This window comes from Rhopilema esculentum, chromosome 10 (assembly GCF_057945365.1).
Source record: "Rhopilema esculentum isolate cy_ngs chromosome 10, ASM5794536v1, whole genome shotgun sequence".
Lineage (NCBI taxonomy): Eukaryota > Metazoa > Cnidaria > Scyphozoa > Rhizostomeae > Rhizostomatidae > Rhopilema > Rhopilema esculentum.
This window is the reverse complement of record NC_142824.1, coordinates 1776293-1791169: the sequence shown is the minus strand read 5'-3', so window position 1 is coordinate 1791169 and position 14877 is coordinate 1776293. Positions and strand designations below refer to the sequence as shown.

Here is a 14877-nt window from a genome sequence, read left to right as displayed (position 1 = left end):
GAATGCGCCTTCGACAATTCATTATTCGCCATACAGAGCCATACCTATAAATAACAGCTTTCTGTTGAAAAAAATCACAACATATGACATTACTTCTTCCAGATAACGGAAACGACGTATGTTGAAACTAAACTAAAGAACTTTAAGTTTTGTTTGTAATAAAACATTTTCAAAAGCCAGCTTTTACTCTAAACCATTTTTAGTCGAAGATAAATGTTAGCTTAGAAAGCTGAACTGTTTGTCATCCCCAAAATGCTTTGCGAGGTCTGACGATACTAGAATTTACTGCTAATTGGTACCTGTCAGTTTTAATGGTTGGTGGTGAAAATCTCTTCGTTCAAACTTTCAGTTGATCCCTACCTGAAGGTTTCTTGGCAATTCTCATTGGTGTTAAATTGAGCATAACCAAAGTGACAATGTTTTCATGCCTCGTACTTAGCGCAATAGATATTCTAATGATGAATTATGGGCTTGTGAAGTATCTATGTGGTAATTTGTACATTATTATAAAACACTGGAGGTTAGGCTTCGATAGCCTCATCTTGGGGAATGTATTCATAGTGATTTTGCATCTAGCGTGACCAACCACGCGCTCAGTGGGATGGTAGTGTGCATATCATTCAGTTTCCTTTTGGTTTCTTCAACTGTAGGCAACTTTTACTGTTGCAGCTCCGAGTTCGCTCTTGTGATCATCCGGCAACACGTTTCTTTTCTTTATTTTAAGATACCAAGTGAAGTTCAAAGTATAGTTCCTGATGTTCCTCAGTGTCACGAGTACCAATAAAATTGCAAAAGCGATCAAAAACCAAAGACAAAATATTCATAGATATAATATTCAACTCCACTTTTCGCAACCTGCTCCTCAAATACTACTCAAAAACAACTATACTATTGTTCCCTAAATAAAAAAAACGAAGCCTAGGCTTCTAGCGGCTATTTATTCTATGACTACATAAATATCTATTAGATAATCTAATGCGAAACAATATATACTATTCAAAGAACCACAAACAACAAAAGACAAGAACAAAAAAGACAAATCGGAACATAAAAGTGTGACACTCAGTTTCAAAATTGTTTTGTTTAACTTGAAGTGACAACAGATCCTTGATAGCTTGTAATTTAATCTGTACTTTTATCAATTTAGTGTCCGGTTCAGTTCAGTTCAGTTCAGTTTTATTTTGAATTCCACTGGATACATACACTTATTGCAAATTAGAAATAATCCAGGCTTAAAAGTATAAACAATGTTGAAGGAAGTTAACTATTATAAATATAACAGAACAAATACAGAGTAGAGAAGAAACAAGCTAGTACAGGGAATTATTTAAAGGAGGAAACTCTCTCAGTTGTTTATAAAATAATCGAGTAGAAAGCAACCCCTAGTAAATTTGATGCGTTCTGCTTGATTTTTAGTTCAAAATGGAAAAATCATCTGTAAGTTGCTTTGAGTCTTCCACAGAAAAATATCATCTATGTATAGACTAAGTTAAAAACCCATCATTGATTACTATTTTGTTTTGTAGAAATATCTTAAGACTTTTTCAAAATAATATTTTGAAGGAGAATTTCTAGTTTTTACTGGTAGTTCACTCCACATTTTTGCCCCCATATCTCGAATGATGTCCTGTAAAGGCAGAGAGGAAAGGAAGACCGGAAAGAATAACTTTTCAATGAAACATTTGGCATATCCACAACCCACAATTAATGCGAGTTTATTCGCAAAAGGAATAATATTTAAAATTTCCTTAAAGATTCTAAAATTTAGAAGAACCGTATAGGTGCCTAAATAAATGCCTAAATTTAATTTACTTTTTGCTTCCTTGTAGATAGCCTCTATTTCACGCAAGCAATATCGAAAATGGCGGCTGAAGAGGAGTTGACAAGCCATTACTCGCAGCGCGTCTCCCAACCATTTCATATAAGAATACTCTATGTACGGAATCACCAATATGCGCAGAAAATCAAGTAAATCCACGAAAGAAAATCCACAGAAATAGACGACTGTTGACAAATGCTTATTTTATTATTTTCATTTTTGTTGAATCAAGAAATATCATTGAACGGAATTTTCATAAATAAACGGTTGAGTTGATATTAGGGTGGTTATGGGTAGTGATGAACACGTTTATAACCGAATTATTTCAAAAGCAAAACAGATGTGCTGCCTTGGCCTTTACTTTTTATACACAGAAAGATGTGTATATTAATGACCAGAAACAGTCAATCAGTGACCAGAAACAATGTATACTGACCAAGAACAATCAATATTTCTTTGATAAAATATTTCTTTGAAACGAAAATGTACAGTAGAAAGTGGTAAATGTTACGCAACAGCGAGCCAGGACTCCCCCTAGGAGGCATGATCCGGGACTGTAATGTGACTCATTGTTTATTTTGTGGCAGGTCAATAATATTAGTGGCAGCGGAAGCTGTGACTCATTATATGACGCAGGCTAGTGCAGCCCTTGATACAAACCAAATCAAATTGTTCATTTGATATTAGCATTGTTCCTCCTCACTGATATTAATTTTATTCATTTCTTTAGAAAAGACTAGATTCCTATTTGCAGAGTGGGCAGCAATATTCTTCTGAGTTCACATTTTGTTTGTCACAGGCACAGTGTATCCATACTTCACAACTAGCGCACTCCACCCATTCTACCATTCCTTCATTCACTGTATCGTTTTCACGGAAACAAATTCCACACAAACGTACCTCTTGTTGCTTTAAATTTTCCTTCACATTATTAGTATCCTCAATACTTGGCTTCGTTAATGTTCTTTTCTTTTTTGTTGCCTTCTGTTTTGTGCTATAAAATTTTCTCTGCTTTTCAAAATGTTTATTATGAGGGAACACCTCTGCCTGTTGCAAACTTTGTTGGTTAGAATTTAGACTTGAAATTCCATCCAGGACAGCAATAGCGTTCTTAAGATGCTCATGTGCAGCTTCTAGAGCGTCTGGAACAGAACAAATTTCTATTTTGTTGGACAAAATATTCATTTTTCCTTGAATAGACTCTTTGATAAAAGCCAAATCTGTTATTTTATCTGTTTTGTTTAACTGATATTGAAAATATTGTCGTTTTTCAGTCACATCTTCATTTTTTTCGGCTCCATAGTTTTGAACGCCCTGCTTATCATTTTCGAAAAAATTTGAGTGTATGGCATGTATGTGTTTGCAAGGCACTGAATGGATTGCATAATCTGCACAGGAACAAGAGTATTGATGAACGCATACTTTGCAACTGCTGCATTTCATTTTGCATTCACAATAATAGTCATTTTTTATAACCGAATGCTTCAATTTGTTTTCATTTGCAGTAGATGGGAAAATCCATTGTGTGGCATTAGCAGCAGAAACTTCTTTCAAGGAAAGTTCTAAAGAAGTCTTATGGCGTTTGTCGATATCCCTAATTTTGCTGGTACGTTTTCCTTTCTCAAGCTTTTCCCATGCCTCATAAGCTTTGTCTCTGGCAATCTTCAAGAGGACACTAAGTAGGTGATCAACCCTCTTGTTTCTTTTCCTATGGAAATAAATTGTTTTCAACACTCTATGAAAATTTTCCAATGACATATTGGTATTGGCTTCTGTTGATGTCCGATAGCAGTAAGCCCATTTGTGCATTCTTTGCAAAAACTCCTTTTTGAAATATTCATAAAATAAAGGGTAACCGTCTTCAAGAAAACTGCACATTTCTTGTAACATAGTTTTAAACTCCTTTTCATTTGTTTCTGTTTGCAAAACCTTCACGTATTTGTAGACTGTAATTTGATCTTCAGGATTTTTTATTTTCTGCATTATATTTGTACGAAGATTTTTATCCACATGCCAAGAACAAATAAGCTGCCTATTTGGCACTAGGAAATTTCTGCACCAAGCGTTATAAAAAGATTCGGCATCATCACTCATAAAGTCTTTGACCTGTATATTTCCAACCCGCTTTTTTAGGGAAGCAAAAAATGGATCGAGTGAACAAACATCCTCCTTATTTGCTATAAGCCATGCAACCGGCACTCCCTCTCCAAAATCATCTTTCACCATAACTGTCACTAACAAAAAATCATACCCTGTGGTACTGTGGGTGGAGTCAATACAAACCAGCTTTGAAGCATATTTGCACATAGTATCTTTTTGAAATTCTGTCTGTATACCTAGCAAGAAGTCGTTGGTTGGTAGGCCATATTTCTCTTCGCCTTGTGGTTTGTAGCATAAAATGCAGTTGTAGATGTCATCCTGCAATTCTGTTACCCAGCAGTGAACACTTGTAGAGTCAGAAGAATGTTTCTGGGCAAGATTGATGTTAAATTGATGCATGACATTATATATGTCTTGTTTCCGTGTCAGATGATCGCGATTCAAGTTCCCACCAAGGTTATCACGGAGCTCATCAAGAATGACTTCTACTGGGATCTTCCTGGCTAATTTTCCCGCTATTTCTTTCCGTAGTGCTTCAGACATACGTAAATGTCCCAATTTGTAATCATGTCCCGTGTGATCCAGTGAATAATGCACTTCAACTTTCTGTTTGGCGTTGTCTTCCATTACTTTTATAAATGCACTACATTTTATATTTGTTTTTGATGAGCCCTGCACTTTCGACGCTCTTTTTCCGGTCGAGATCGTTCTTTCGTTGCCTGTTCGGTTGCAGTAATACCACCATGTTGTATAATGCTTTCCTTTTCTCTTAGTTCTATGCTGGACATACCAGGAATTCGTTTCCTTCTCGACTGCCTTTTTCCATTCTAAAAATGCATCAATTGTTTCAAACATCCTGTTATTAACATCTGATTTTTTTCCATGTTGTTCTCTCAAATGGGTTGCCAGCTCTGACAAACTATCACAACTACAATAAAATAAATATATTAATGGTTTAACATATGTATTTAATACATTTAATATATTTATAAACATTTTGAATATATCCCTATTTGATCTATTTAGAAAACTTGTAAATTGAAAGCGACAGGACAGAACATTTATTAAATTTGCAAGTTGACAAGAATACATTTAATGACGCTTCCATAACTTCTTTTCTTACAGTTTTTGTGACCTCGTGAAAATTATTTAAAGCTAATTATAATTATTTGTTTATTATACATTAGGGAAACCGTGAATATTTATGATTAGGTTCGATGGTGATAATCTTAATTCAGTAGTTATACTATCAATTGCTGATATTTCAGTTAGATTTGTATTTATGTCAGTGCAATACCATTGTTTATGTCAGTGCAATACCACAGAGGACAAACCTAAAATCTCTGCATATGTGGCATTCAACAGGCTCTTGCTTTTGTGGTTGATAACAATCCGAATGCTTTCTCTTTTTATGTTTATACAAACAATTTCTTGAGCTCAGTACTGCATCGCAAAAAGGACATTTGTAGATCTTTGGTTGAGCATTCTGTAAAAATATAATGCATTAAGTTTCCTTCAGGGATTAAAAAAGAAGTATGCAAAACTGATGGTTGATAGCGACAGGAGTTGAAATATATTCTTACAAAGATTGAAGAAGGTTTATGGAAATGAACTTTTCATACAGTATTTTTTAACGTGCTTTCATAAAAATGCCTTCGTGAAATGAGGAAGATTTGAGCCTATGAAGCAGGACTGAGCAATATGATAATGTATATAAGCAGTTTATAGTTTTTGCTTTCATTCATGAATACATTAATATTCACTAATTTTGTATGAAACTGGAAAATTGAATTTTTGAGTGCATGATTTTTAAAATCCGAACAGAACTGAGATCTATGACAAGCCCCAGCACCCCACCCCTCACACTTTTCAGAACATTACTGCTAAATACTGCTATTACGTTATTATTAGTCGGCATAATTGTAAAGTTAAATATATTTGTACCTTTTTTCCATTGCTTGTTGTTGTCGGTTTATCTGTGTCCATACTTTTTGGCAATCGTATCCCCGTTTCGTCAGAACTATTTGATCTCAAAGAATGTTGTGTTTCATTTGACTTGGCATTTTTTTCATCCTCTGCCTTTAAAGTACCCATACAGTTGTTAGCTTCGTCTTCAATTTTATGTTTTCCCTGCATAAATTTGTTGGTTACAAAATGAAGATCATTAATATTTGCATTCTTTTTATCATCAATCTTATCATCCATATCATGATTTCCTTTAATTCCATTTAAATTGCAATCATCTTCTTCTACCAAATCGCTCTTACATTCGTCTGAGGTATATAAATTTTGTAAATCGTCAACACCAACACAGGTGCTAGGCTCTTGATCACTGATAAAAACTTTTGCCTGTGTTGAACCATCTATTTCCTCAGATATACGTTTATTGCTGCATAATTTCTTCAGATTATTACGAAGTTTCAGAGTGACTGTTTTTTTTTCATTGATATACTCTTGAATTGGGAAATTTTCTTTCGCCGAGATAGGAACCATGTCCTCATTTAAGTCAGTTATCAGGCGTAATTGTCCGATAATCTCCGCATCTATTCCGAAGGCACCCATATGAAATCGTCCTTCAATTAGCCCTTGTCCAAGGGACTTCCTTATGTACTCAGCATTGGAAGATGGATTCTTGAACCACATATACTCTTCGTCTATCGGCTTTTTTAATTTTTTCAATGCAGCCCATAACGCCGGGTATAAAACAGATATAGCTGCTAGCATAATGGCAACTGCACCACAAATTTCATTACAATGTTGAAGAGGCATATTCACAGAGCAGTTACTAGTGCAATAATGTTTTCCAACGTCATTCACACTCTCTGATACATGAGCAGCTTTTATCAAAAAACTTTGATTTCGTCTGCAAGGTAAGGTAACGTTACTGGTGCATATACCTTTTAATGCTTCAAGTACTGGCAAGAGGTGATATTCAATTTGTGAAGGAATTGGCCAGGCGAGCGAATCACAATATAAGTAACGTTTAGCCACAAGATCGATGTCCAGCAGTGCCCAGTGGCTACCTTTACGATGCATATCAGCAACGTACGTTTCTCCTTTTACATCCCGACCAACATTAATCAGAAGGAGAAGGTGCTCCAAAGAATCGACTCCATTTACTAATTGCAAGTAATGTCCCAATTGCTCAGAAGTTATATTACTTACTCCGTTTAAGACAAGTATACGTGATGAACTACCTTGACTGTTTAAAATTTTTGCATACGCTTGTGCCAAGCCGAGGCTGATCCACCGATTGCAACAAAGACTTGAAACGTCTTCTGTGACAGTTCCAGGAGGAACGACGACTCTTCCATTGCTATTATCGAGCAAAAGTGACTGAAGTTTTTTCAAGGCTTCTTGATTTACTTTTGAACAATTTTCTGACGGTAATCCAGCTTCATGCTGAAACCAAACGTTCTCGGCATCGATATCCTTCTTAATTTTCATTAATTCGTGAATTCGCTGGATTATTTTTAGCTCATTAATTCCAAAAACTCCAATGTGTTTTAAATGAACAGCACTCATTGTTTTTTTCATCTCTGTTAGTACTCGAATAAATGAACTGCATTCTGCTAGTGACGGAATGTGCTCAAGCGCCCAGGTATTTTCAATAATTCCTTGTTTTGAAGATAATAATGTATACGACGTCACTTGGCGAATGGCCGGGAACTTGACATTTTCAAGGAATTTCCTTTTAACAGTGTCACTGTCGCGTTGCAATAATGCCTACAAAAAACATTATTGGTAGTACTCCACAAAAAACACAAACTTCACAAACAATTGGTAGTACTTAATGTTAAGGTGTCTTTTTATATCTGAGTTTAATTTTGATAACTAGCAGTTTTAATAATCGTTTTATAATTTACATCAAGATGCCCAAGATGACCTTAGAAAACATCAGCTAAAAAGTCTCTAAATTCGAAAGAGTGTCTATGAGAGTGAGACAGGTGCTATATCTAATGTATCACTTATCGATTAAGAAGATAGCTACCTGCAAGGATCGCTTTTCAGCAAGTGTTCGTTCATTGGTTGTTCTTGGAGCATAGCGTGGTAGGGCTGATGCTGGTAGAGAATATGTACGAAATCATTATGCATATAAGGCAACAAAATTAAAAAGATTGAAACTAGCATGCACTTTTTAAAAAAATAAGCGCGAAATTGAGATTAAACGACAAATCGTTTATACATTCAATATATTTTGGCTTCTAGAGCAGGGCTTTCGACGAAGGGAGGGGGGCATAGAGCCCATGTAGAGAATGAGGCAAATTCTTAGGGTTTATTTACGAATGACTGGATATTATTTATTCCTTTATGTAAAGAATTAATTGACTCACCTGTATTTGAATCTTAGATACTATATGATACTTACTCGTAAATAGTAATAAGTTTCGACAGGTATTGCCCTGCTCCTTACCTTCACATCTTCGAAGCTGAGCTCCAGAAGCTGCTGAACGTGCGTTCGTCTGCCTACTCATGTCTGCTTATGACAATTAAATCACAAAATATCCAACAAATAATCGAAAGATACACCAGATATGGTCTGATATGATATCAGCACGATGAAGAATTTTGAGAAAAGATTTTAGCGCCAAATGTTTTCTTTGTTATCTAGTTTCCCTGTAGTAAAAGCAACACACAAAAATAGAAGACAGAGGAAAAGACATCCGTTCATCCGTTTATGTTCCTTTTTGAGGGAATCACCCTTATTCACATGGTCCCGACAAACTTAACGACATAGGGCGCATAGTTTAAATACTTCATGCTCCACTCATCAGGGCCTCCGACTGCGGGGGCCTTGCCCCTCCCCCTACATTTTGCAAAACAATAGCTAGCCACAATTGACTTTGGAAATCAAGACATTGCAGTTCTGTGATTCTCTGTTATGAGCATCACAACAGGCAATTAAGGAACAATGAGATACAAATATTTTTTTATGAAATTTTATTTTTCGGCCTATTTTTGAATCGGCTTATTTTCGAAGTGTTTTCTGAAAAGAGAAAAAAATTTGAATTTTCCTTCAATGCTTTAATTTACCAGTAGATTCGAATGATTTGATTCGAACATTTGTTTGACTGTCTTAAAAGAGTGTGCAATGCAGTGGCTTTACTGTGTCTCGGCTTATTTTCGAAGGTCGGCCAATTTTCGAGAAAATACGGTACTTCCAATCCAACCGACTCATGGGCGGCACGACCCAGTTGACCATTGACAAAATTTTTTCATGTCTGATAACCGTATAAATAGACGAAAATTATCTCTGATAACCGTATAAAAAGAATAGAAAAAAATGTCTATCTCCTATTTTGAATTCAATACGCATGTTGGTGATTTCGTACATAGAGTATTCTATTGTGATATTATTGGGAGACGCGCTGTGAGTAATGGCTTGTGAGGAGTTGCCACCTGATTTGCGCGAAGAAATGCTGAAGTTGGAAAGCTCATTGGGAAATTTTGGTGATTTATTAAAACGACTTACGAAACAACCTTTGCTCGATACGAAAAATAAGGTAGGTTGGCTAAATTTGCATTGTTTATTGAACTATTTCTATATAGTGAAGAACTATAATAGCCTCAAATTTTATTTAATTTAGGCCAGGTCAGAATTGCATGCTAGGTTTATTTCTTGGCACCAAGGTTGGAAAACATGTATAATTTTTGCTGCGCGTAGAATTTTCGCATGCAGCAGCACACTGTCAGCTGCGAGCAACACCATACCATCAGTTGCCAGGTTTCTCTTTCAAGTCAGAAACAGCATAGACCCCTCTTTCTCTGCCCGCACAGGAGCAGGATTGCCAGTTTCTTGGAATAGTTAGCGGCCAAATACTTTACGTATGATGGCCAAATTTCGGCCAGCCAAACAAAATATATAAAAAATCTATATTTTTGCTAATTCCGTGAAATAACAGTGTAATCAAAAGTGGCTTTGTTTGTTTACAAAAGCTCCCACTTTCTGTCAATCTCAATTTTCTGCTATCTTTTACTTTGTTTCTTGATTTGTTATTCGTAACTTTGATATTATTTTACCAACATGTTGAATATTTTCTATGCTAGTTTTTGTGGCTTTCAACTTGCGGCCAAAATTCGGCCAACCTTCGCTCTTTTGGCCAAATCATTTTTTGACGGCCAACAACATTGAAAAACGACCAGAATGGAGCAATTTGGCTGTCAAAACGGCCAAATGGCAACCATGCACAGGAGAACTAAGTTGATGTCTAAAGTTTTAAAAAGCTATGGAAAAGCTGTTTTTTGTTTTGGGCTCAGCATCAAATTCTGTGTTAGAAAAATGAAACAGAACTGCTATTCATTTTTTGCCGTTTCTGAAACAAGGAACAAGCGAACAACCGAGTAACAACGTAAAACCCAATAAAAGGGGAACAATCGAGAAACAATAGGAACAGCCCAGTAACAAGCAGAAATGGGAATTGCTTCCCGCTTGTTTTTTGTTAACTTCTGTGGGGTGGGCGAGATAAAGTTCTTGTGGTCAAACACGTATACTATCAATAGGCCATTAATCACATCTTCCTCCTCTCTTTTGTATTTATTGCCCTAAGGCAGGTTCAACCCACTGTTAAATTGCTGCATCTGCCTCAATTTTTTGTTAATTATCCATCTTTTTAAGCTTAAAAAATATAACAATGGCTCGTTCAAGACAATAGTACCTAGTTTGAAATTATAAAGTTGTTGCACCAAGCACTTGTTTGATTTGGCCTAATGTATGGGTGGTGACATTTGATAGCTTTGATAAAATTTATATATATCTTTACTTATAAACATACTTCACAGGCAAAGCAAAACAAAATGTGGGATAACAGACAAAGCAAAACAGAAACTCCCTTTTTCTTCAATGTAGTATTTTCAAGTCAAAATCATATTTTGCAACTCATGATCTTCGCATGATTTATTTAAATTCAAAACATTTCAGAATCAATCATGTGTAATTCATTAATGTGGCATTTTTGAAAAGTCAAAAACCTTTATTTTTCAAAAGCATGATGCATCTTGATTTCTTTTATATAGCTAAGTATTTGGCAATATGACCAAGAAGAAGTAATTGTGTGGCTTTTAAAGACAGCCTGTCAATTTCCCAACAGTCTCAGGCTGATATCCTCTAACTCTAGCCAAGGCGTTCCCAAGTTATTTGCCAGCAAGTTATGTATAAGTTTCCATTTATTCAAAAATTGGTATTAAAGCTATGCCTTACAAGGAATTTCCTTTCTCCTTTCAATCTTGTTCTGTAATGATATGACCAAGTTATTCATTTTGAATCTGCTCTCTCTTTTAGCTCAGTTCCATTGAAAACGCAAAGCTGGACCTTACAACAACATATGCTATAAATTCATTGTTTTGGAGTGAGTATTTAAGACCTGCTGTGTTTAAGCACAATCAGGCTTTTGTAGGAAGAACATAGAGGGGTGTTAACCATCACTTTCTGAAGCTGCACAGACTTTGCATTGTTTATTATTTATGTTTGTACAGGTTTATGCCCTTTTCTCTACACGTCTCCACCCTTTGGTTACAAATTTTTCTGCTATGCAATAACTTTTGTTAATGTCAGTTAGAATGATATTACATTTTGCGTTCAACTAAAATCAGTAGTTTTCCCAGTTATAGATGACTCTTTATCTAAGGGACTATTAAGTAGATTTTGATGGGAGTTATTTCTACCTTATCACCCTTAAGGGGGTATTTTATATTTACATAATATAAAGATTTGCTTTAGTTATTAATTCATCAAATCTTTAGAATGAGGCCCTTTTTCAGGCCTTCCTGGGAATAAATTAGCACAAGTGTGGCATTTTGCACCCCTAGACTGTTTTAGGTGTGTGATGGAGTGTTATTGGTGTTCTGTTTTATTTATACAAAGGTTTAATTACATAGTATATGGAGCCTTAAAAACCCCTATTCTTAAGTCATTTCTTCAGTTTCACACAACTTTAATAATAAAAATCTCTGGTGGCATAACGATAAAGGAAAGTTTATGAATATTGCCAGGGATCTTTACTAAATTTGATGCTGAAAATATTTTAGATGCAGTTCCTGGCAATCCCTCTTGCCAACAACAATGGTGGCGGTCTTCATAAAACCCTTGAAAAATGTTAATATTTTGGCCCCAACTTTCAATCGTGTCTAATCAAAAGGGATATGAAAACAGTTTTGAAAATGGCACGATTTGAAATTGGTACAATTTGAAAACGGCACAATTTGAAATTGGTACGATTTGAAAACGGCACGAAATGTATCATACTGTTTCCAAGTGTAACCCTCAAAAATTTCATGCCTTTGTCACAACCTGCTGTTTTCCAATTTTTTCCATTTTCATATAAAACCAAACAACATTGAATAATTTTTGGAAGAACGGGACATCCTCGTCAGATAAATATGCCATATTGCGTAAGCCCTTCTGGGGAGGGTTGTTTAGCATTGCATTGCACTCTGCTCATTTTTAATCCATCTGGCGGTAGGAACTGGATACTGAAATCACTGGTGTAAAGCCAATAGTGCGTAGATCAGAAGATATATGGCACAAATCTTGTCTAAACTGGAAGCCTTTTGTTTGAAAATTCAACTTAATTTTCCATTCAAAAATGGTATTTTAGTAACATGTGCATGTTATCACAGGTCTATAATAAAAAATGTGTTCTATCCTGACTACTACTAGCCCTGGTGCTACGGTCATTTGGTCCGTGTTTGATTGCATTCAATCACAACAGCTCTTCAAATGTGTCGTCACAACAGCTCTTCAAAATGATAACGGTGACCTTGAGTACGTTGGACAAGACCGGTAAAACACATCAAAATAAAAAACGCAAAACAATTTCTTGTTTTTGGTCACCTTAGTTTCCAGCGCTTTGATTAAAAGACAAATGAATGATTACAAAAATAGGTGTGCGATTAAACACATCCCTCGGTGTGGGGAGGCGTGTACCAGCGCGTGCAAGTGCGACGGCACGCCTTTTTCGGGAAGGCCTGCCCTTTTTCAACTTAATTTGACTGAGGTCCAATTCACACTACTCTGTATGATGAAAATTTGTAAGCATTTTCAAGCCTATGTGTTGACATCTTTATTCGAACATCCGCTCTTTCAGTTACCTAGATTGGTTAGTCATTGTTTTTTCTCTGTTTCCACAAAATGAATATTTTTCTGACGAATTTGCTTATTTTGCAGTTTATCTTGTCACACAAGGCATCAATGCAACAGATCATCAAGTAAAAGATGAACTGGTGAGTTCACCTTTGCAGACATTGATTCACCAATTCAGATTATTTTTTTCTTCTAAAAAATAGGAAATAAGTGGCTGTTTATACTTCTGGCTCTTTTGTAGAATCGAGTAAAGGCCTATATGTCCAAAATAAAAAGCACTGAGGAAAAGGAAAAGCAAGGTTTGTTTCTAATTGTTTTGCCTAATCTTGAATTTGTTTAAGATTTTGCCAAATTTTATTGATTGCAACAAAAATACATTTATCACCTGACATTACACATTTCCAAAGATTTTCTATTAATTTCGAAGTTCTCGGGTTTTCTGCTATCTTCAATTTATTGTAAAGTTCCCTCTATTTTGTAGAAATCATCGATTTATTTACATTTCTATGTTACAAAGAATTATCTTTTTCCTTGAAGTAAAGCATTTTTGCTGTTGTTTTTCAGTTGCAAAGCTTAGGATTGACAAAGAAGCAGCAAAACGATTTGTGAAAAGTGCCTTGTGGACTGAGCAAGGTAATTTGCTATTCATTGGTAATATTCATTCAAAGTAGAAGTTTTCTCTCGTGAAAGATACTTTCGCAAACGACTCTCGTTATGAATTTTATACGTTCAAAATTGGCGACTGCCTCTTATTGGCCCGTCTAACAGAGCTGACTGTTAAATTTGTGTTTGTACTTATTTTGACAGTTACATGCGCGTGTACCCCCAAAACAGAATTTATTTACGAGGGAAGAGGTTATGATTTTGGTGTTAATGTAATGTGAATTCATCTTCACGATGTATCTTGGATATTCTCCCCTTCATGTGCGAATTCACGAGTTCGTTTGTGAGAGATTTGCAAAATTGACGCTCTTGGTCAAAATTTTTGCATCACAGTTGCCTTTGATTTTTAATCTGAATTTTCAGTTGTTCCCAAGTACTGGATATTGTGAAGAAGAAGAGAAGCGAATATTTTGACGTCACAGTGGCAAAAAATTGATTCGGCTACTTTCGCTTCTTTTCTTGGAATGGACAGCTTTCTAGTCTAACTCCTTTTTAGTTGATTTTTGTTTTACGAAGCTGTACCTTTGACATACTAGACCATACAAGACCATGGTAAAAAGGACCATACAATAGAATGGCTGAAGAGACCTTTAATGACTCTGAAGGGAATTTTAGGTGTTTTTATTGGATTTCCAAACTTAAGAACCAACCAAAAGATATAGTTTTGTCAATATAGGTATTTTTTTAGTTTTGACCTAGACATTGTCTAGTTTCTCACAGGTTTTTTTCTTTTTATGCTATGTTGCTTTACCCAATTTCTGTTGCTATTGAAATTGTTCTTTATGTTTTACATTCAATGAAAAGAAAAACCAGAAGCAGAAAGCAAAAGTAATTCACCACCAGCTGATGTAGAGGAGAAAAAAGATAGTTCAAAAAGGAAAAAAGAGGGAGAACCGAAAAAGAAGAAGAAAAAGAAGAAGCTAAAGCAAGATTAAAACGAGCCATTTGGAAAGATTGGTTTTAACTTCTATGGTTCTTTCTCGCTATTCATGGAAACCACCTTTTATCGAATGGCCTAGTACCATCATTGTCATGGTCGTCTTGACAGCGAACTACGTGGATTTCCGTAAACTTGTATTCAAGTCAGTTGTTTCCAGCCTTGGATTGTTCGTATTTCAATGTTATCTTGCATTGTAAGTTTTATAAGTGGAGCAATATTATATATCTTTGCCTTTGATTTATCAGACTTCCTTTCCAGCTTCGTCGGGCTAAATTG

At 35.5% G+C, this 14877-nt stretch overlaps 2 protein-coding genes across 2 annotated transcripts; one reads left to right on the top strand and one right to left on the bottom strand.

Moving 5' to 3' along the window:
* Positions 1-1846: 1846 nt before the first annotated feature.
* LOC135694675 (nuclear nucleic acid-binding protein C1D) lies at positions 1847-14838 on the top strand. Its single transcript, XM_089110751.1, has 7 exons — positions 1847-1882; positions 9316-9423; positions 11199-11265; positions 13083-13138; positions 13240-13297; positions 13563-13631; positions 14466-14838. The coding sequence occupies exons 1-7, from the start codon at positions 1862-1864 to the stop codon at positions 14594-14596; spliced, it is 510 nt and encodes a 169-aa protein (XP_088966877.1). The 5' UTR covers positions 1847-1861; the 3' UTR covers positions 14597-14838.
* LOC135690429 (uncharacterized) lies at positions 2564-8394 on the bottom strand. The gene is made up of 5 exons (XM_089110773.1): positions 8334-8394; positions 7911-7981; positions 5864-7645; positions 5254-5405; positions 2564-4847 (listed from the first exon to the last, which is right to left on the bottom strand). Exons 1-5 carry the CDS (start codon positions 8392-8394, stop codon positions 2564-2566), a joined length of 4350 nt encoding a protein of 1449 aa, XP_088966899.1.
* Positions 14839-14877: the final 39 nt, after the last annotated feature.